Source organism: Halichoerus grypus, chromosome 8 (assembly GCF_964656455.1).
Source record: "Halichoerus grypus chromosome 8, mHalGry1.hap1.1, whole genome shotgun sequence".
Classification (NCBI taxonomy): domain Eukaryota; kingdom Metazoa; phylum Chordata; class Mammalia; order Carnivora; family Phocidae; genus Halichoerus; species Halichoerus grypus.
Genome location: NC_135719.1, coordinates 112,842,546 through 112,863,777, shown reverse-complemented (window position 1 = coordinate 112,863,777; position 21,232 = coordinate 112,842,546). Strand labels below are relative to the sequence as shown.

The 21,232-nt window shown below is 34.2% G+C and overlaps 2 protein-coding genes across 2 annotated transcripts in view; one reads left to right on the top strand and one right to left on the bottom strand.

Moving 5' to 3' along the window:
* The window catches only part of RTN1 (reticulon 1), a 383,578-nt gene that overhangs the window by 19,138 nt on the left and 343,208 nt on the right, over positions 1-21,232 (top strand). Inside the window, exon 3 of the mRNA XM_078053773.1 lies at positions 15,315-15,375. Within this exon, the coding sequence (XP_077909899.1) occupies positions 15,315-15,375 (61 nt within the window). The remainder of the gene's footprint in view (positions 1-15,314; positions 15,376-21,232) is intronic.
* LRRC9 (leucine rich repeat containing 9) overlaps positions 11,053-21,232 on the bottom strand; it is a 112,848-nt gene continuing 102,668 nt past the window's right edge. Inside the window, exons 30-33 of the mRNA XM_078053772.1 lie at positions 17,492-17,632; positions 14,972-15,116; positions 13,359-13,527; positions 11,053-12,553 (exon numbers count right to left, since the gene is read on the bottom strand). Of these exons, the coding sequence (XP_077909898.1) occupies positions 12,514-12,553; positions 13,359-13,527; positions 14,972-15,116; positions 17,492-17,632 (495 nt within the window). The 3' untranslated portion in view covers positions 11,053-12,513. The remainder of the gene's footprint in view (positions 12,554-13,358; positions 13,528-14,971; positions 15,117-17,491; positions 17,633-21,232) is intronic.

Sequence of the window (21,232 nt, the reverse complement as noted above, 5' to 3'; positions counted from 1 at the left end):
TCTAAACATCAATGTACCTGTTCAACTCCATTAAAATAGTTTAAATTATTTCACGTACTGCATATTTGTTGCCTTTTAGTTGCCCAACATTTGAATCCTTTCCTTTCGTTTGCCACTGTGGCAGCCTTAGTGGGAAAGCGGGGTCCCATCTGGACAGTTGAAAAATACTGATGCTTATTTTAAACTCTTATAACTAAGGTTTTGGCAGGCAGTGTAAGTTTGGCTATCTTCCTGGGGCTTTCAGTGTAATCATGGGAAGCAAAGAAGCACGATAGTTAGAATTCATTCTGATGGCAGCAGGAACATCCAGGGCCCAGTAGCACCCATGTAGCTGCAAGGCAGTGGTGCCCTAATTAAATTATTCCTGTGTCATGACATTGCCTATAATTATGACCACTCAGCTTTCCATGGAGCTCATTATATAGCCTGGTTTTCCAGCCTTTCTATTGATTGTGTGAGCTTTTCACATTGATAAATACTGTTAACTAATCTACAGACCTTAACAGATTTCACCAGTTTTCCCACTCACGTCCTTTTCCTGGTCCAAGATCCAATCCAGAATCCCATATATTACACTTAGTTGTTATGTCTCCTTAGTTTTCTCCAATTTATTATAGTTCCTCTGTTTTCATTATTCAATGCCCTTGACCCTTTTGAAGAGTTATTGGCCAGTTACATGTAGAATGCTCCTTAGTTTGGGTCTTTCTGATATTTTCTCATGATCAGTTTATGTATTTTTGGCAAGAATACCACAGAACTATCAGTGCATCATATCAGGGTATTGATACATCTTATTATTGGTGATGTTAACTCTGATCACTTAAAGTGGTATTTACCAGGTTTTCCCACTGTGAAGTTACTATTTTTCTATTTGTAGTTAAAATACATTGTGGGAAATCTTAGAGGCCATTCTGATATCCTGGTTATACTGCCCTCTATTAATTTTAGTATTCATAGATGATTACCTGTGGTATTTTGCCACAGTCATCAGTATTCTTTACATGTTCCAGTGTGTTTTTTCCCCACACCCCCAAGCAATTCTCCAATTCTTAGTAGATTGACTAGGTGTATTACAAATTTAACTCAATTCTGACACTATCTATCTGGAGATAGCATTAGATCCCATATGTTGAGAGTTCAGTCTCACAAGACTGGCCGTATTTCAGATACCAGCCTCAAGTTCAGGTTGTTACCTGTGCTTCTGACTAATTGGCTGTAAATTGGAGGTTCCCACAACCCTCTTCTCAGATTAGATTAATTTGCTAGGGTGGCTCACAGAACTCAGAGAAACATTTACTTATGTTTGCCATTTTATTATAAAAGATATAAAGGATAGAGATGAAGAAGAGGTACATAGAGCAAGGTCCAAAAGGGTCCCTAGTGCAGGAGCTTCTGTCCCTATGAAATTGGGGTGTGCCAACCATCCTGCCATGCGGACTGTGTAACAGCTGGAAGCTCATTATGAAGAGTTGTTACAGGGCTGTGATCTCCAGCTTCTACCCCACTTCCTCTTTCCAGAGGTCATGAGTGGGGCTGAAAGTTCTAACCCTCTAATCACTCCGTCTTTCTGGTGACCAGTTCCATCCTGATGCTATCTAGGAGCCCCACTCTTTGTCAACTCATTAACATAAACTCAGGTGTGCTTTAAAGGGGCTCCTTATGAATGACAAAAGATACTCATCACTCAGAAAATTCCAAGGGTTTTAGGAGCTTTGTGTCAGAAACCAGGGATAAAGACCGAATAGATTTCTTCTTATGCCACACAGTCTGTTGAGTGCAGGAGAAAATTATGTACTCTGATTAGTAACGAAGATTTGTAAATGCGAACCTGATTAGAAATTCTTTTCATCAGTAAGTTAAAGAAATGGTGGAGATGTTTATGAAAGTTACAGGAAAAACTGTGTGCAAATGTTAAATAATTTGTGGCATTTTCTACTTTTGCAGAGAAGAGCACAGATGTACAATCCAGTTATCTCTATTTATTTGTGGGGTCAGTATGATTCTTGATGGGAGCAAGGAACTCCTGTGTTGACTCTTAGTTCTAATCCCACTTTTCTCTTTGTGCAGAATAAACCTGGGTCCATAGCAGAGGATGGGGAAAGCTATGTAAACGACAAAGAGCTAGAACTCCCTAAATCCCCAGCCGTCTTATACTTGACAGGAAGATAATAAGCTCCTTCATTTTCTCAATGTAAAAACCTTCCAGATTGTGATTGCCATAAGTACAATGGATAATTTACTATGGGTACATCACACTTGATTACATTATCTGATTATATAGAGCACAAACGCTCTCAAACTTAACATCCCCAGACATTTTCCCAAGATAGAGCTAGTGAGACCATAAGTTACTTTGCCTTTAATTCTCATGTACTTCATGTGCATGAGTTTGGTTGTTTTTGTTTTCATTGTAATACCACTTTCAAATGGTGGGGCTCCCATTGCCGGGACAACCAAAAGTAGTCATGAGGCTTTACCAAAACCTTAATCCTTGGTAGGTAGTATCCTTAGCTTTCTTATTCCTTGGGTTGAAAAAATGCAAAACATTCTTTACTTCTGTTGGGTTTCCCATTTTGTCTAACTTTCCTCAAAGTTTCTATGTATACACTTCTTGAATTTACTAATCAAGCTCATTTTATTTCTACCTACCTTGATAAAAACCAATCTTTAATACACTAGGTTCCCTTTAAATTTATACAGCTTTACTCAGTATTTTAGACACTAAACTTGTACATGAATTACTTTTTTGTGTTTAGGAAAGACATGAAAATCTTCATGTAAGAACTTCTAGATAGGTGAATGAATCACTGTCCCCCAATTTCTAACAAAATAACTAACAACTACAACAACAGAAACAATAAAAAAAAAATCACCATCAACAACCACAGAAAAGGACCTAACCATAAACTTTAAATATGGGCTGACAATAAAGGAAACAGAAAAATTCTGGAGCATGGCGTAGGGCTATAGTTAATAAGATTTAATAATGAAGAAAAAGAATTCTTTAGGCTTTCAGTCCAAAATAGTAAATTACCGACAATCGAGGGAAAAAAAAATCCATAGTAGAGTTGGGGGTGGAGTGGGGCTGGGAGCTTAAATGAACTGGATGCACAATACTGTAGATTGCTGTGCTGCACAATTGGTTTGGTGCTTAGTCAAGCACGGTTTTGAAGAGAGTTTTTTCAACCAGGAAAACTGATTTGTGCAAATGATCCACAAAATTCTTGGCTCAGATCACAAATGAAGATTGGTTTAAGGACAGCCTTTTGGGCTGATATTACATCTAAATTCTCTGAAAATTCCTCTGGAAGGACATCCACTAGTAGTTACACAGACATATGGTTTACTTTACTCAATTGTAGAGAAATTTTATCTTTGCGAGTTTGACAAGGAGTAGTCTGGCCCCCTTACCTAGGCTGAAATTAATTTCCAGAAAAACAAGTGATGGCCTGTATGACACCTCTAAATATATGGAGTAAAAGACTAGATTTCAATGTTTACATGATTTCAAACTTTATGAATATGAACTAATTGTGCAGTTAGTTTTTTTAATACTGATAATGAGAATGAATGGTTATACTTATTTAATGTTTTATTTAAATTCAATTAAGATATAATGTATTATTAGTTTCAGAGGTAGAGTTCAGTGGTTCATCAGTCTTATATAATACTCAGTGCTCATTACATCATGTGCCCTCCTTAATGTCCATCACCCAGTTACGCCATCCCCCCCCCACCCCCCCTCTGGCAACCCTCAGTTTGTTTCTTATAATTAAGAGTCTCTATGGTTTGTCTCCCTCTCTCATTTTGTCTTGTTTTATTTTTTCCTCTCTTCCCCTATGATCCTGTTTCTTAAATTCCACATATGAGTGAGATCATATGATAATTTTCCTTCTCTGATTGATTATTTCACTTAGCATAATACCCTCTAGTTCCATCCATGTCATTGCAAATGGCAAGATTTCATTTTTTTTGATGGCTGAGTAATATTCCATTGTATGTATATATCACATCTTTATCCATTCATCTGTCCACAATAGCCAGACTATGGAAAGAGCCCACATGTCCCTCAAGAGAATGAATAGTTATAAATGGAATTTAGTGAATTGAAAATTAAATAAAGTGACATTGGAATACCAGAATTCTATAGACATTGCCGGAGTAATATGTAAAAACTACTATGAAAGATTTTATCCATAATTAAAGTTCTTGTATTTGTGAACACTTTTTTTTTTTTTGGCCATGAGACTAATTTAAAAATATGGCTCCCAGAACTGAAGTCTGTATTTCATGCTGCAATCAATTCCAACCTCACATTAACATCTTGCTGTAGAAGAAAAAGGTGTCAGGTGTCAGTTCCAAACCAGATGAGTAATGAATTATAAAAGACCAGCATTGGTGAATCATTACAAATTTGCAACAGCCTTAGGCCTGAAGTGTAAAAGGAGGGAGTTTGCTAGAATCCAGAGAGTTTTAGGAGAGCCTAAGAGTAGCTGGGGTCCTTATAAAGGAATACAGTTACTACTAAAGCCTAAATTTTATTGTTCTCCCTCTCTTTGATAGACTGCCAGTGTCTTCCATTGGCTAAACCCAACTGCCAGATAGAGAGACAAAGAACCCTGGCAGATGTTGTCCATGAGTCATTCTCTAGAATCACAAAGCAGGGAAAGGTGTAGAGTAGATCTGGAAGGGCAAATGGAAACTAGCACATTTTATTTCAGTAAAAGTACAGTTGATTATGTTTCTGGCTGTTAATTTTTCTTTTATCTGGTCTCCTTCATTTAGGTTATGTGGCAGGTCCCTGAAGTCTTTGAAGTTTGTAATTCCTAGGGGAAATAATTTCACAGATCTTGGGGTTGGTTCTGATATTGTTTTCTTTGTTATACTGATATTGAAGATTTGATAATGGTATATAATTGAGTTTTTGGTCTCCCAGATGGTGAGGTATACATCCTTTATAAGTGTAAAAGAACAGTAAGAGTATAATGTCATGAAATAGAAGTGATCTATGTGGGAGGACAGCTCTTTGATTTATGTCATTCTTTTTGTTACTTTTGTATCCTCTATTCTCTGCCAAAACATTATTCATGTGCTTACCTCTTTAACATGTAGGCCATTTAGGGGTGCCTGGGTGGCTCAGTCAGGTAGGCATCTGCCTTTGGCTCCAGTCATGATCTTGGGCTCCTGGAATCGAGTCCCATGTCAGGCTCCCTGCTCAGTGGGGAGTCTGCTTCTCCCTCTCCCTCTGCTTCTACCCATCCCCCCACTTGTGTGTACACGTGCTCTCTCTGTCTCTTTCTCAGATAAATAAATAAAAATCTTTAGAAAATAATAATATATAGGCCAGTTAGCTGTGGTAAGCTTGATCACACATACAGATGAAAAAGTGATATATATCAAAGGAATAGTATCAATTTTTAAAAACTTATAAGTCCATACATTTTTAATATTTTTTATAATATTATACCATCAGTTAAATTAGTGAGTAGATTTTAGAATTTTTTAAAAAATCATTTTTGTTCTTTCCCCTCCAAATATCATAAACATAATAAATAAAATTATAAAATTCAGTGGGAAACAAAACAGTATATATTAATAACTGATCTCAAGATAAAATAACTTAAATGTTTAAGATCCAGTAAGGGAGGTAAACTTATTTATAACCAAATATGAATAAAATTACTTTAGATACCAATATTCTGCTTTGTTTTCACTTGATTTTCCTCATCTAGGCTCATAATAGCATTCTTTTTTGATCTTTTGAATATAATTGAAAGTGATCAAAAAATATGCAGGATTAATATTAGAAACAACTACTTAACTTTTGGAGTTACAAGAGAAAAGTGGTTTCCAACAAAAACTAATTTTTTTCTTCATTTTTTGTTTCCTCCATGAAAATAAAGCTCTTTAAAAATTAAATGTGGCCTTTATTATCCTTAATAACTGTTTTTGATGATTTATTTTCTAAATATTTAAGTTAACTGAAATACTCATGTTTTAAGTGGGACATATTTCTCCTCTTATTTTCTTACAATGCACTGAAAAAAACCTGAAATTAGCATTATATTGAAACAGTTCTGTGATACTAGGAAATCTTCACTGTTGCTGAAGTCTATTGTAGCTGTTGTTTAAATCCTTGATAATGTCAATATTCGTAGTTAATACTAAGTCTAAAGAGAATAAATAAATATTTAAAGCATTTAATAACAAAAAAAGGATGATGATTATATGGCTAACATTCTTTTTTTTTTTTCCTGAAGATTCTGTTTATTTATTTGACACACAGAGAGAGAGAGAGCACAAGCAGGGGGCTTGGCAAGCAGGCAGAGGGAGAGGGAGAAGCAGGCTTCCTGCTGAGCAAGGAGCCAGACGTAGGGCTTGATACCAGAACCCTGAGATCATGACCTGAGCCGAAGGCAGCCACTTAACCGACTGAGCCACCCCAGTGCCCCAGTATATGGCTAACATTCTTTTTGAAAGCTAATAGCTCAACCTGTTAACATTAATAAATGTTTGGACTTTAGTCTTACTCAGTTTCTATTTATAGATGTTATAGATGTGTTTCCATTGATATACCTTCATTCAAAACATTACAGGACACATTCTATATACTTTCTTCAGCTACATTTCTGTGAAATTGTGAATCATGCACAACTGTCACCCTGAGGCACTATAAATCATTGAAAATAAAATTTTATTCTAGTTACTAAAGAAGGAAAGTGTATCAGTTCATTCAATAAAAATTTTCCCAAAATGTGAAAAAAATCTTTTCTGATTGACTGCCAGCTAATTAAAAAAATTTAAGCCATTCAATCATTCCACAGTATTCTATTCTCTGAGTTACATGTGTTATTTGAGATCAGTTTTCTTTTTTAAGTTTTTATAATTGTACACTTTCATCTTTGCCACTAACTCTAAATTAGCCTTTTTTGTTTTTGAAGAATGGGAAGTTTGATGTATATAGTGTACTGATTGCTGTAGACTACAATATTAAATTGTTACAATTATATGAGATCTATATGTTGTATTTTACTTACGTGTATGTGTATGTGGTATGTGCATATGAAATTCACAGATGTACACTATGTTGTTGCTTTAAAAACTCCAAAGGTGGCAGTTTAAAGACTATATTGTTGCTAAAAATGGCTTAATACCTAAACTGAACAGAGTCCTTCACAAGGTAAATTAACCAGGGAAATATGCCAATTTTGACTTCATTTCCATCCTATTGAATGACTGCATTCATTCTTTTTAGATTTAAAGCGCTCCATTCTACTGTTCCTCAACACTCTTTATAGAATTCCAGCTTGCTTTTCACCTTTTAACAGTTTAACATAGATGGCTGGATCAAGTCCATTGTTCCAATTGTATGTAGCTTAAAAAGCTCTGCAGTATTTTATTCTTTCCATTGTATGTGGCTTCTCTGAGTGCTCTGCTCACTGCATTTTACTCCTACTCTCTCTGTTTTCTAAACCCATTTATGCCTATTCTTTCTCAAGACACTTGTTCATCTGGGAGCTCAAATTGACTTCTCCCTATTCTATTTCCTTAACTAAAAATGCACCATTAAGGTTGATTGAACTCTTTTAAAGCACTTCATAAAAAAGTGAAAGACCATAAGAAAGTAGGCTACCAGTGTTTGTAAATACCTGTTTTCAGCCAAATTGATGGGAAGAAATAAGAAATAATTGGAAACTTAAAAATGTTATTGATATATTTTTTACAGATTAGCCTCTTTTGGTTGTTCTTTGAGAAACATACTTGCAAAACATTTTGGGGAGGGGAGAAATGGTAGAGGGGGCATTATGTCATAATTAAAGATGGAACAAATAGTAGAGCCAAATGGCTAAAATTATCTAAAACATTTTCTAGAAAAAAATGTTTTACAGTAAGCAAGATATAAAACATGCAGGTCCATGATTAAAATCTACAGCTTTTAAACCACACAATCTTATTTTTTTCTATTTAAAATACAGATATTTTTATTAGGATAAATGTAACCAAAAATGGTTTACAAAAATAGTAAGATGATCACAACCTTTTTTTCCCTCTTTGTAATGTTTAACAAATGTAACTCTTCTGGTATGAAATATATTTAAACATTTGTAAGTTAATTAGAATTTTATTCAGAGCCTATGGAAATACTCTTATTTTTAATAATACAATATAAAGAAAAATCTCTAATTTTAAACTTAGCATTTCAGAATTACATGTATTTTATATGGAAAATGATGATGTTGATGAATTGGCTTTTTGATGTCCCTAAGAGACCATATGGTTAAGGTAAGCCCTAATAAATGAAACATAAATGATCAATAATTTGATTTCAGATATCACCACTTTCAAAGCTACTTTACTTCTGAGTTCCTTTGAATATTCTATTTTCAGGTTACAGCATTTCATGTTTTGGCTATAAAATCATTCATTTTATCTTAATTATAAGGAAAAATCCTCACCAAAACAAAATTTTAAGATTAAAAAAATGCACAAATTTGGTTTGAGAAATGTCTTTTCAGTAGTTTGTAAAACTTTTTTTTTTTTTTTTTTAAGAGAGAGGGAGAGGAAGAGGGAGAATCTTAAGCAGGCTCCACGCCCAGCACAGAGGCTGATGCGGGCTCCATCTGACGACCCTGAGATCATGACCTGAGCAAAATCAAGGGTCAGATGCTTAACCAACTAAGCCACCCAGGCGCCCAGCTTACAAAACATTTTTATTCATCAATGAAAGAAAAAGTAATAAAGTATATTATAATTCATATTTTTATAAAATAAAAACTTCTAGAAAGAAAATATTACTAAAAAAATAACTGTGTTCTTCTTGCTGACCTAGTTCTTAAAGGCAACTGTGAACTAAAATTGTAATTTGTATAGTTTTTCTTTAAAAATATTTCAATAGGAGCACCTGGTTGGCTTAGTCGGTAGAGCATGTGACTCTTGATTTTGGGGTTATAAGTTCAAGCCCCACGTTGGGTGTAGAGATTACTTAAAAAAATAATAAAAATCTTAAAAAATATTTCAATAATGAAGGCAACTGCAGAGAGATGAATAAGAAAAGCAGGTAGGCACTTGGAGGTCATCCAGAAGCTCTAAGTATTATAGGAATTTAAAAAACCAGCCAGTTTCTATCTCATAAAAAGGATTGATTTGATCAGATTCATTGAAAAACCAACAGAACTTGACCATCAGCGCTTGTTTCTACTCTTACAGAACTATAAATAATTTACTTCTTTTTATATAAGTAACATTTAATTGAAGCTAAGAGCCTAAAGCATGACTAACAATAAGATCTAATGTTTTAAAACAAACACTTCTCATAATGTATGACAGATATGAATAAACAGTGAAATGGCATGTTACTTAAATATAAGGATTATTTTAAAACTGGCCATGGGTGCCTGCAAACATACACACACAGTACACACTAAATATTCTAGGCAAAAATATGTTCACAACCATAGTTAATTTTGTGCCAACAATCAGAGAAGTTTAGAACTATAAAAAGAGAAGTAAATAATAAAATTATTATTGAATAATTATTATAGTCAATATTCATACATAGATATCAGAAGATCACGTTGACATCGTCTATATTCAGTTCAGCATTGTAGGCTCCTAATCTATAAAGTGCCCTAATTTTTAGCTTTCCAGGTTGTTTGTGGAATTGTTTTTAATTTAAAACAAGTCGTATATTCATACATATGACTGCATACAAAATAAATCTATCAGGACATTTGCTGGGAGCAAAGAACTAATTTTACTGTAGAAATTATGCATTTTCCCTAAGCTAAATACACTGGAAGAGAATGAATAAATAGTTTACAGTTTTTACATACATTAGGGCTCTACAACAGCTGATTACATAGCACATTGGTAATAATTAAATGTCGATTCACTTGTAGTAATTGAAAAAGTAATGAATTCGGAGTTGAAAAAAATCTAGGATTTGGTATGATATATTTTCCTTAAGCCAGTTTCTTTATCTATAAATGGAGACCATACATGTCATATCTACTTCATAGAGTGGGTTATTAGGATAAACCATGTAAAGTATGGGCTAGTGGTTTATAAATTTAAAGCACTATTTGCCTGTTTTGTCATAATCAGTTGTGAAGTATGTTACAAATAATTGTAACTATAACTTAAAATTCCTCAGTTTATGATTTACTTGAATTATTTAGCACAGATCTAAAGTCATTCCTATAAAAACATCCCTCATGTTCAATTACATTTTTGTTTTGTTTTGTTGAACAGGAAAGGAATGAAGTTATAACTATTGCTTTATGAACTGCACATAACCAGTGGCTTAACCCATCTAGGCATTCTCAGGGGAGTACGTTCTCTATCATGTCAGTGTCATCTGCTCTCATGGCAGAAAAAAAATTCAGAACTGTGTAAATTATGTTAGTAATCATCCCCCTCATTACTTTATATGAAATTATTTGTCATGTAGTTATATTAAAATGTTCTAAAGGTTGGATCTATGTCTGTTTTCTGGAGAGTACCTAGCAATGCCTAGATACATATTAATATTATTTTTAGTGTTACTATCAAATTCTGTATTACCAGGGCACCTGGGTGGCTCAGTCAGTTAAGCGTCCGACTTTTGATTTTGGCTCGGGTCATGATCTCAGGATTGAGCCCCGCATGGGGTTCCATGCTAAGCATGGAGCCTGCTTAAGATTCTCTCTCTCTGGCCCTCCTCTCTTCTCCCCCCCTTTAAAAATTAAAAAAAAAATGTATTACAAATTAATTTACTTTCAAGAAGAAATTCAGATGTAATTAAAAATTTATAATAGAAATAGTAAGATACCTCAGAATTTAACAGTGTGTAGTACATAAAAATCAAATGATAGATCTCAAATATATTACAAATGCATAGGAAATATGGCTACAAGAAAATATGCTAAATGTTAAGTGGATGTTGAATAATGAGTTATGTTTTTCCTGCTTTCCTGTTTTCCTGTTCCTCCTTTTCTAATTCTTGAAAATTCCTTTTCTCTAGGGAAAGCCAATTATTCTTATTTTTCCCATCCAGTTTATTTTAAAAGACAATTGTCATTACAAAAGCAACATATATTCAGTATTTCATTTATACAAAATCATGAAAGAAAAAAAGCCGATGATACCAAGTTAGTAACAGAAGAGCAGACACTCATCAGAGCACTGTAAGGAAAGCAGTTGTCAAAACTAAAGGGCAACAAAGACATCTTCTGGACATCTTAAGAACTGCATAGTTGTTTTTTAAACAAAGGATCTTATTTTCACCGAAGAGTAATAGTTGTTTAAAAACCACACATTAAGAAGTATAAAATCAATCTGTATTAGATTTGAAATTTTAAATATTACATGATTACATCACAAACATACAACATTTAAAGAGGAAAAGATACAAATTGTTGCATACACATTGGAATTAGTTTCCAAAATATCTTTAAGCCTATTTCCAGATAGATTACAAAATATAAATATTTTAGTAAAAATTTATTTTCATGTAAGGAACATCTAAAATAGTATGAAAACTACATGCAGTGTTGAACCAATACTTGGAAAATGGGCTCATGAATCATAGAGCCCACTTATATCAAAATATGGTTGGCAAGTTAGTCATTAATTTAAAGAACTGTGTTTAATAAAACAATGAAATTCAAAACCATATTTGATTTATTTGTGATCTGTCCTAGTACTATGCAGCGTAATTATTTTCAGTGAAATAATTATTAAGGGTTTCAAATTTAAATGTGTCCACTCAATTTGAACATGTGTTCCTTTTTAGCCTAAAACTGCTTGTAAAATTATATTACTGTGGGTACAATTAACAAATTTTATATTTGAAATAGTACTTTTTTATTCTTAGAGCATGAATGCCTGGTTGCACTGACAGTTAGCCACCTTCAGGAAGTACTACTGAGGCCCATAATTTGCATCGCTAAAGAATTCTTAGGGCAGATCTGGTTTAAGGATATTTTTTTCCAATTATGGTCCTAAAAAACTAATTTGTAGTTCATTGAGCAAAGCTCAACTTGCTTTAGTAATAGTTGTGTTTAATAAGAAATATATGATTTAGTTTTAGGTAACTCCAAATAAATAAATACTCAACAAATAAAATATGCTTATTTACTAGAATTATCTTTTCTTAGTATCTTCACATGACAGGCCATAATAAGATTTTGTAACTAAATGCTTCCAATACCAGGACTAAATATTTGATTCTCTGGACTTTGTTTTATGTCACTTCTGTCTTTTCAAATTGTATGATATAATGGTTCATGATTTTTCTAATACAGAAATTCAAATGAATAAGATAACCATAACGAAAGTTTAAGAGAGGTGATATTAAATAAAATTCAACCAGGGTGATAGAGATTAGATTATCTTCTTATGGAACTGAAGTGCTTCAGTAAAATAAGTAACATGATTATCTTAGATATTTTTTTCACCAACACTGTCTGCTAGTTTTTGTACAACTACTAAACAGAAATAGGTTTCTTGGTGTATATTCATTTCTCTAAGCAGTTACATTCGATTTGATCCTGGAAAGTGGCTGCCAGGAATTCTGTCGGAAATAAAATATTTATGAGTCAAATAATCATGACTTATTTTCTTAATGGATCAGCTAATTTAAAGTAATTCTACAGTAAATAATTTCTGTATTTTATATGTGTTCAATTTTAAAAAGACAGTACAACAGAGAAAATGATCCTATTCTTGGACATCTAAAAATCAGGTTATCCTGAGGACTCAGCAGGGAAGTCAGTATAGCAAGAGCCAGGCCTATGCTAGATCTGCTGCTCAGTAGGTCATTAATAGATGAATTGGAGCTTGGCTACAAAGAAGCCCGGAGACAGGTAAGAATTGGGAATCTAGGTAGACAGGTGTTGAGCAACAGAGTGGATTCTTAATGAGAAGTAACAGGTTCTTAGGCACTGAGCTGGCCTAGGGCTAGGGCCAGACCAGAGGAGAGGCTTGAAGTATTTACAAAATTCTTGGTCTTTGTGATTTCAGAATTGAATTTATCTGTTGTTCAAAATATAAGTGAACTGCTTTGCATATTTAATGAGAAGTGACTTGGGAGAGTGCAATTATAAGTGTTTATTTCAGTGTTCCCTTATATAAGCATTAGGTGAGCACTATTCTACCTTGACAGCCATTTCTAAGCCTCTTTGAATTATTATGTAAATACACAGGACTTTGGGAAAGTTTGGTGAATGTGGGAGAAGAATCCTCATGCTATCTGACAGTTTTTTCCAGCTCTCAGTAAATAATAGTATATAATAATATTTCTTATTTTTATACATGACTAGCAAATTTGGGGAGTTTTTTTAATGATGAGAAATGATATTAAAACAGAATAGTTTTACCTTCCCTCATCTGGGTTGCTCTGGTACATATGTGCAGTTGGAGATGCCATACTCTGATGTGATAAAAGAGATGGAGAGAGATTTATCCCTCTGAGTTGCCGAAAAGCTATTTCTGCATGGATGCTCCGAGGATTATTTGTCAGAATGCCTGCATTCTTGTTTTTTTTGTCTGAAATTAGGAATTGTGAAACAATGAGAAGCACTAAGTAATAAAATGAATTAAGTAATAAAGCTTGGTTGCCCTTCAACTGAATGTGTGCTGTACATATTTCATAACATGAATTAAAACATTTTAAATAAAAATAGAGAATTGGAATAGATTTCTAGCACTTAATGCTGCTTAAACTTCTCTGAGTTCATGAATCCATTTGATTGTTTCTCGGTAATTTTTAAAAATATAAATACCTAGAGCTGTGTGCTATAATAAATGTAGAGATAAGGTGACCATGATTTTCAAAATAAAAATTGCGGCAACATAGTCCAAAAATAGGAGAGAAACTATAGGACTTTTCAAGGAAAACCTAAAAAATAGTCACACAACAAATCCTGAAGACAGATATCTGAGAAGGACATTATGGAGATGAATCCAAGGTTGAACTAGTACCAAAAAAAGAGAGAAGATACTGATGACATTCCTGAAGATAACATTGTACTGTTAAGGAGACTAATAATTTGGGATGTCCAATTTTACTGATAGTTATATCTACTGGACAAAAGCATAACAATTCTTACTGTGACTAAAATCTTAAAGCCATATGTATGTAGAAGTATGAAAAATAAGTTAAAGAATAACATCTTAACAAAGTAAGTTATTTTGGGTTTCTTTTAACTGAGTTTCCTTTAAAAATAATCACACAGAGCAATCTACTGTTCTTAGTAGGTTCTTAGATCATTTTATAATTACTGTGATGTTCAATTTTATTGTCCAACAGTGGTCCCATGCAAAGTGGGATGTTATAAGGAATGGAAGAGGTGAGCCCTCAGAGGAGTAGCTACCCCCAGTTTTACCAAAAAGATAGCCAGTGAAGATCTGGAATATGGGAAAAGGTTTAATCTAAGCCTGAATTAAAATGTATATAATAGAAGGAATCATTTCCATGCCCTTTCCTTTTAATATACTCGCTGCTATAGAGCTCTACCTCTTGAAACTCTTCTCTAGTATTCGCTTCATGGTTTATTTGTGGTTTCAAGGATAAAGTCTGATCTTCTCTTTGTACCCCAAGAATCTGTTGTCACAGATATTTTTAAACCTTTGACTCTCTTCTTTTAGCAGGACATACTAATGAATTGGTTTCATATGCTATGAAATACATAAAATGAAACAAAAGCTTTTGAAAATAAATAATTCAAGAAATAATTGTGCAAGTATCACAAAGTTCACATTATGAGTAAATGTTTAGTTACAACATATTAGTGGGTCAGCAAAACCCAAAAATACTATAGACTCTAAAGTCAGAATGACCACATGAAACTTGAACAAACATGCAATTTTAGGAAATGTAAATTTAAAAATGCAATTTTAAGTAGTATTAGAAGTCAGAGTGAGATTTGGTTTCAAATGAAGTGTTTTGTTTGTTTGCTTTTAGATTTACTTTGAAACTCTGTCAAAATACCTTCAACTTCAGGAGTTAAAATGAAGTCAGGTCCCAGGTAATGGCTAAATGCACCAGGCAGAATTACATTTGTTATCTTTATGGGAGGCGCTTTCACTTGGCCAAATGATCCACCATCCGTTGGAGAGCTGGTAACAGGAATAAACTACATAATAAAAGAAAAACAGTTAAGAACACCTCACCTCCAAAACTCAGATCAATAGATTTAGTTCTTACCATAAGCCCCATTTGATAATTAACTTAAAATTCTTTAGGTCAGGAGTTAAAGCCTAAACTGAGTTGGTATGAAGCAGAAACTGAAAGTCTTTTGACTCCCTCAGAACCTTATGTTCTGTCTTTTCAGACTGCATCGTGCTCATCACTACTGTGATGGCACCGCTCCCTTTCCAGAGGATCTTTACAAGGTAAGTGCAGAAAATGAGAATTAAGCTTTTCCCTCTTTGTTTCTTTTTTACTGAGTAAGAGTTTCTGGATGGTAAGAGTTACATCTTCCACATCTTTATATTCCTCACATTACCTCTTCAAGTGCCTTGCAGTTAATTAGTTTTTCAAAAACAAACAAGTAAATAAATGGGGACTAAGGAAAGCATCTTATAACAATCACTTTTAATGAATGTGCTAACTCTCTAAATGGTGTTTACATTTTAAGTTAGTTGAGGATTAAGAGGCTTTTAAAAGAATTTCAGGAATCAGCAAACAGAGGAGAGAAGTGTTTTAGGCTAGAGACTCTTGGTTTCCCTAGAATTTTATGCTTGCTCTGTCTTCATTAAGACTGACCTTGTTTATACTTTAAAAAATTGAATACTTTATACTGAATTCAGAATATATGATTCAACCTATTTAGAGATATAGGCTTTTGCCATTTGTGTAAAATGACCGATTTCCCTGTTTCAGTAAGTGTTACCAAGAATGCAGCTTTGTAATGAGCACTAAAGTATCAGGCCTTTTACTAAAGCTGGTCAGTCCCAAATTCCCTAACTAATTCCTTTGTAGGAGTTTCTTCCCATCACTAATCTAAAATGTTGTCAAATTTTCTTCTGAAACCAAAAGCCCCAAAATGTTCTGGTTTAAAGGACAACTTTAGAGTTCATTTATTCCCTCTTTACTTGCTGTTAAAAAAGAAAGAACAGCAGTAACCTGAAAGAAAAATAAATTAGACTGAACTGATAAACTTGAAATGGATTCTGTTTTTGTGTCTCCTGAATAGCTAAAAGAAATAATGGCTCAGTTTTGTTCTAGCCATGAAAATAAACATTATTATTGAATCTTAAAATAGATTTCTCTAAAATAAAGACTTCAAATATCCCCTTTATTTTATTAACCGTGTATAGATGAATCAAAAAATAATTTTTTAATAAAATTCTTACATTTGGAATAAGTAGAAAAACAATTAAGTTCTTATATATGGCACTGATTTAAATGGCAAGAATACATGTCTAGATTCACTCAAGACACATTATATCATAGTGTAGTAAAGGGAAAAATCTGAATTTACTATATGAAAAAATAGAAAAGAATAGCCAAGAAGCAAACCCTTTAGTGAAATACTCATCAGCTAAAATTTGAGTATATATTGGCTCAAAGGTCCAGTGTGCTCTGGAAATCAGTTTGTTTTACAGAAGGGATGGAGAGTGCTGGGTAATCCACTGAGTTAAGTGAAAGCATCTACGGTAGTCTTACCTAGTTTCTCTTCAATATGCATTTTAAAAGTAATCTTTGTTCACTGATTAATGTCCTTGCTCTCTGGCTTTCACTTATATTAGAGGTTCACTTACCTTCTTACTGCCCCACCCTACTTTAGGTCTTCATAATCTCCCTCTTGGATTATTCTAAAAGCCTCTTAACTGGTTTCCCTGCTTCCAGCCTCTTCTTTCTCAAACCTTGCAAAGGCACAGCTCTAATAAGGTTACTTCTTTGTTCAAAAACCATAGCTTTTCTGTGTTTAGTCTTTGTGGAGGATGGTCACGAAGAATCCTTGTGGTCAAGGACAGAATTTCCTAATGATATGCTTTTGTGGCTTCTGTCTCTAATCTCTTTCATGTCATGGTCAGATACCTTTTTAGAGTTCGTAGGTAAAAGGTGCAATTTTTCTGGCCAACAAGAAAAGAAGCTCACATCTCCCTTGTTAGATGAACTACAAGTCTGGAGAGTTGAGGTCAGAATTCCTTCCTTCCCTTCCTATCTGCTAAACTGAAAGAGTTTGTTAGTTTCGGTTTATAGAAGTGATATGTTATAGATTCTTACCCTCTAGCATTATCTCACATATTAAGCAAGAGGCACGCAGATTTTAAATAATTTTCTTTATGCCAAATTACATGACTGGAAAAAGGAGCTTCCCTGGAATTTGTGTGTGTGGTTGTGCTTTATTCACCAGATCAAGGTTCTTTTGATAGTAATCACTAAAATAGATACTAAAATAATCTACAAAAACATCATAGCCCAGATTTACCTAGTAAATTGGTTTTAATTTACTAATAATTATATATTTTAAAAGAAAAGTACAAATAATAGAAGTATTACCGAAGTTTTCTTTGTTTGTAGTTCAGAGAAGTGAAATTCAGCTTTAGTTCTATCATCTGAATTCACAGGAATTCCATCTAACATCTGTAAGTTAGGTAGCCGAAATATGAGCACGTGGCGATGTAGTGTTTTTCTGCAAATCTGAATAAAGTTAAAAATAACAATTTATTCCTTTAAAAAACTTTTATTTCAAAGATTAACTTTTATAGAGAAGGAAATTTAACACAGGTAGTAAGAATAGCTAATTTGTTATAATAGACAATACAAATATGAGCTCCCTTTTTGAAAGTTTTCTCAATTCCCTATTATACAAATGAAGATTCAAACTTTTTAAATTTAGTTCTTGTTTTTTTATTATTTTTTTAACTTGAATTCAATTAGCTAACTTATAGTACATCATTAGTTTCAGAGGTAGAGTTCAGTAACTCATCTGTTGCATATAACAGCCAGTGCTCATCACATCATGTGCCCTCCTTAATACCCGTCACCCAGTTACCCATCCATTCATAGTTCCCAACATATGCAAATACAGCTAATTTGATAAAGGTGACAACAAGGTCATAGAGGGGCTTTTTCTCCAGTGTGTTAGCCAAGAAGGTAAATAAAAGACCCACCCTAACAACCATGTGCTTTTCCGACTGTATTACAGCTTTGCGATAGAGCTTGAAGTCTGGCATTGTGATGCCACCAGCTTTGGTTTTCTTTTTCACCATTCCTCTGGCTATTCAGGATCTTTTCTGGTTCCATACAAATTTTAGGATTATTTGTTCCAGCTCTGTGAAAAATGTCAATGGTATTTTGATAGGGATTGCATTGAATGTGTAGATTGCTTAGGTAGCATAGGTATTTTAACAATGTTTATTCTTCCCATCCATGAGCATGGAATGTTTGTCCATTTCTTTGTGTTTTCTTCAATTTCTTCTCTGTAGTTTTTAGAGTACAGATCCTTTACCTCTTTGGTTAGGTTTATTCCTAGGTATCTTATGGTTTTTGGTGCAATTGTAAATGGTATCAATTCCTTAATTGCCCTTTCTTCTATCTCATTGTTAGTGTATAGAAATGCAGCTGATTTCTGTGCATTGATTTTATATCCTGCCACTTTGCTGAATTCCTGTGTGAGTTCTAGCAAATTTTGGGGTGGAGTCTTTTGGGTTTTCCACATAAAGTATCATGCCATCTGCGAAGACGGAGTTTGACTTCTTTGCCAATTTGAATGCCTTTTATTTCTTTTTGTTGTCTGATTGCTGAGGCTAGGACTTCTAGTACTATGTTGAACAACAGTGGTGAGAGCGGGCATGCCTGTTGTGTTCCTGACCTTAGGAGAAAAGCTCTCTGTTTCTCCCCATTGAGAATGATATTTGCTATGGGATTTTCGTAGATGGCTTTTGTGATTTGAGGTATGTTCCCTTTACCCCTACACTGTGGAGAGTTTTAATCAAGAAAGCATTGTCAAATGCTTTTTCTGCATCAATTGAGAGGATCATATGGTTGTCCTTTCTTTTATGAATGTGATGCCTCATGTTGATTGATTTGTGAATGTTGAACCACCCTTGCAGTCCAGGAATAAATCCCACTTGGTCGTGGTGAATAATCCTTTTAATGTACTGTTGGATCCTATTGGTAGTATCTTTGTGAGAATTTTGGCATCCATGCTCATTGGGGATATTAGTCTGTAATTCTCCTTTTTGGTGGGGTTTTTCTGGTTTTGGGATCAAGGTAATGCTGGCTTCATAGAACAAGTTTGGAAGTTTTCCTTCCATTTCTATTTTTTGAAACAGCTTCAGAAGAATAGGTACTGATTCTTCTTTAAATGTTTGGTAGAATTCCCCTGGGAAGCCATTTGGCCCTGGACTCTTCTGTGTTGGGAGATTTTTGATGACTGCTCCAATTTCCTTGCTGGTTATCGGTCTGTTCAGGTTTTCTGTTTCTTTCTGTTTCAGTTTTGGTAGTTTATACATCTCTAGGGATGCATCCATTTCTTCCAGATTGATTAATTTGTTGGCATATAGTTGCTCATAATATGTTCTTAAAATTGTTTGTATTTCTTCAGTGTTGGTTGTGATCTCCCCTCTTTCATTCATGATTTTATTTATTTGGGTCCTTTCCCTTTTCTTTTTGATAAGTCTGGCTAGGGGTTTATTGATCTTATTAATTCTTTCAGAGAACCAGCTTCTAGTTTCATTCATCTGTTCTACTATTCTTTTGGTTTCTATTTCATTGATTTCTGCTCTGATCTTTATTATTTCTCATCTCCTGCTTGGTTTAGGCTTTCTTTGCTGTTCTTTCTCCAGCTCCTTTAGGTGTATGGTTAGGTTGTGTATTTGAGACTTCTTGCTTCTTGAGAAAGGCTTGTATTGCTATGTACTTCCCTCTTAGGACCACCTTTGGGACATCCCAAAGGTTTTGAACAGTTGTGTTTTCATTTTCATTTGTTTCCATGAATTTTTTAAATTCTTCTTAATTTCCTGGTTGACCCATTCATTCTTTAGTAGGATGCTCTTTAGCCCCTATGTATTAGAGTTCTTTCCAAATTTCCTCTTGTGATTGAGTTCCAGTTTCAAAGCATTGTGGTCCAAAAATATGCAGGGAATGATCCCAGTCTTTTGGTATTGGTTGAGACCTGATTTGTGACCCAGTATGTGATCTATTCTGGAGAATGTTCCATGTGCACTCGCGAAGAATGTGTATTCTGTTGCTTTAGGATGGAATGGTCTGTATATATCTGTGAAGTCCATCTGGTCCAGTGTGTCATTCAAAGCCCTTTTCTTGTTGATTTTCTGCTTAGATGATTTGTCCATTGTAGTGAGTGGGGTGTTAAAGTTCCCTACTATTATTATATTATTATCAATGTGTTTCTTTAATTTTGTTATTAATTGGTTTATATAATTGGCTGCTCCCATGTTAGGAGCATAAATATTTATAATTGTTAGATCTTCTTACTGGATAGACCCTTTAAGTATGATATAGTATCCTTCTTCATCCCTTACTACAGTCTTTGGTTCAAAATCTAATTTGTCTGATATAAGGAATACTGCCTCAGCTTTCTTTTGATGTCCATTAGAATGATAAATGGTTCTCCAACCCCTCACTTTCAATCTGGAGGTGCCTTTGGTTCTCAAATGAGTCTCTTGCAGACAGCATATGGATGGGTCTTGCTTTTTTATCCAATCTGATACCCTGTATCTTTTGATTGGAGCATTTAGCCCATTTACATTCAGAGTAACTATTGAAAGATATGAATTTAATGCCATTGTATTACCTGTAAATTCATTGTTTCTGTATATTGTCTGTGTTCCTTTCTGGTCTGTGTTACTTTTGGGCTCTCTCTTTGCTTACAGGATCCCCTGTATTAATATTAATATTTCTTGCAGAGCTGGTTTAGTGATCACAAATGCTTTTAGTTTCTGTTTGTCCTGGAAGCTCTTTATCTCTCCTTCCCTTCTGAATGACAGCCTTGCAGGATAAGTATCCTTGGCTGCATGTTTTTCTCATTTAGTACCCTGAATATATCATGCCAGTCCTTTCCGGCCTACCAGGCGTCTGTGGATAGGTCTGCTGCCAGTCTGATGTTTCTACCCTTGTATGTTAAGGACCTCTTGTCTCAAGCTGCTTTCAGGATTTTCTCTTTATCTCTGAAATTTGCAGGCTTCACTATTATATGTCGGGGTGTTGATCTATTTTTATTGATTTTAAGGGGGCTTCTCTGTGCCTCCTGGACTTGAATGCCTGTTTCCTTCTCCA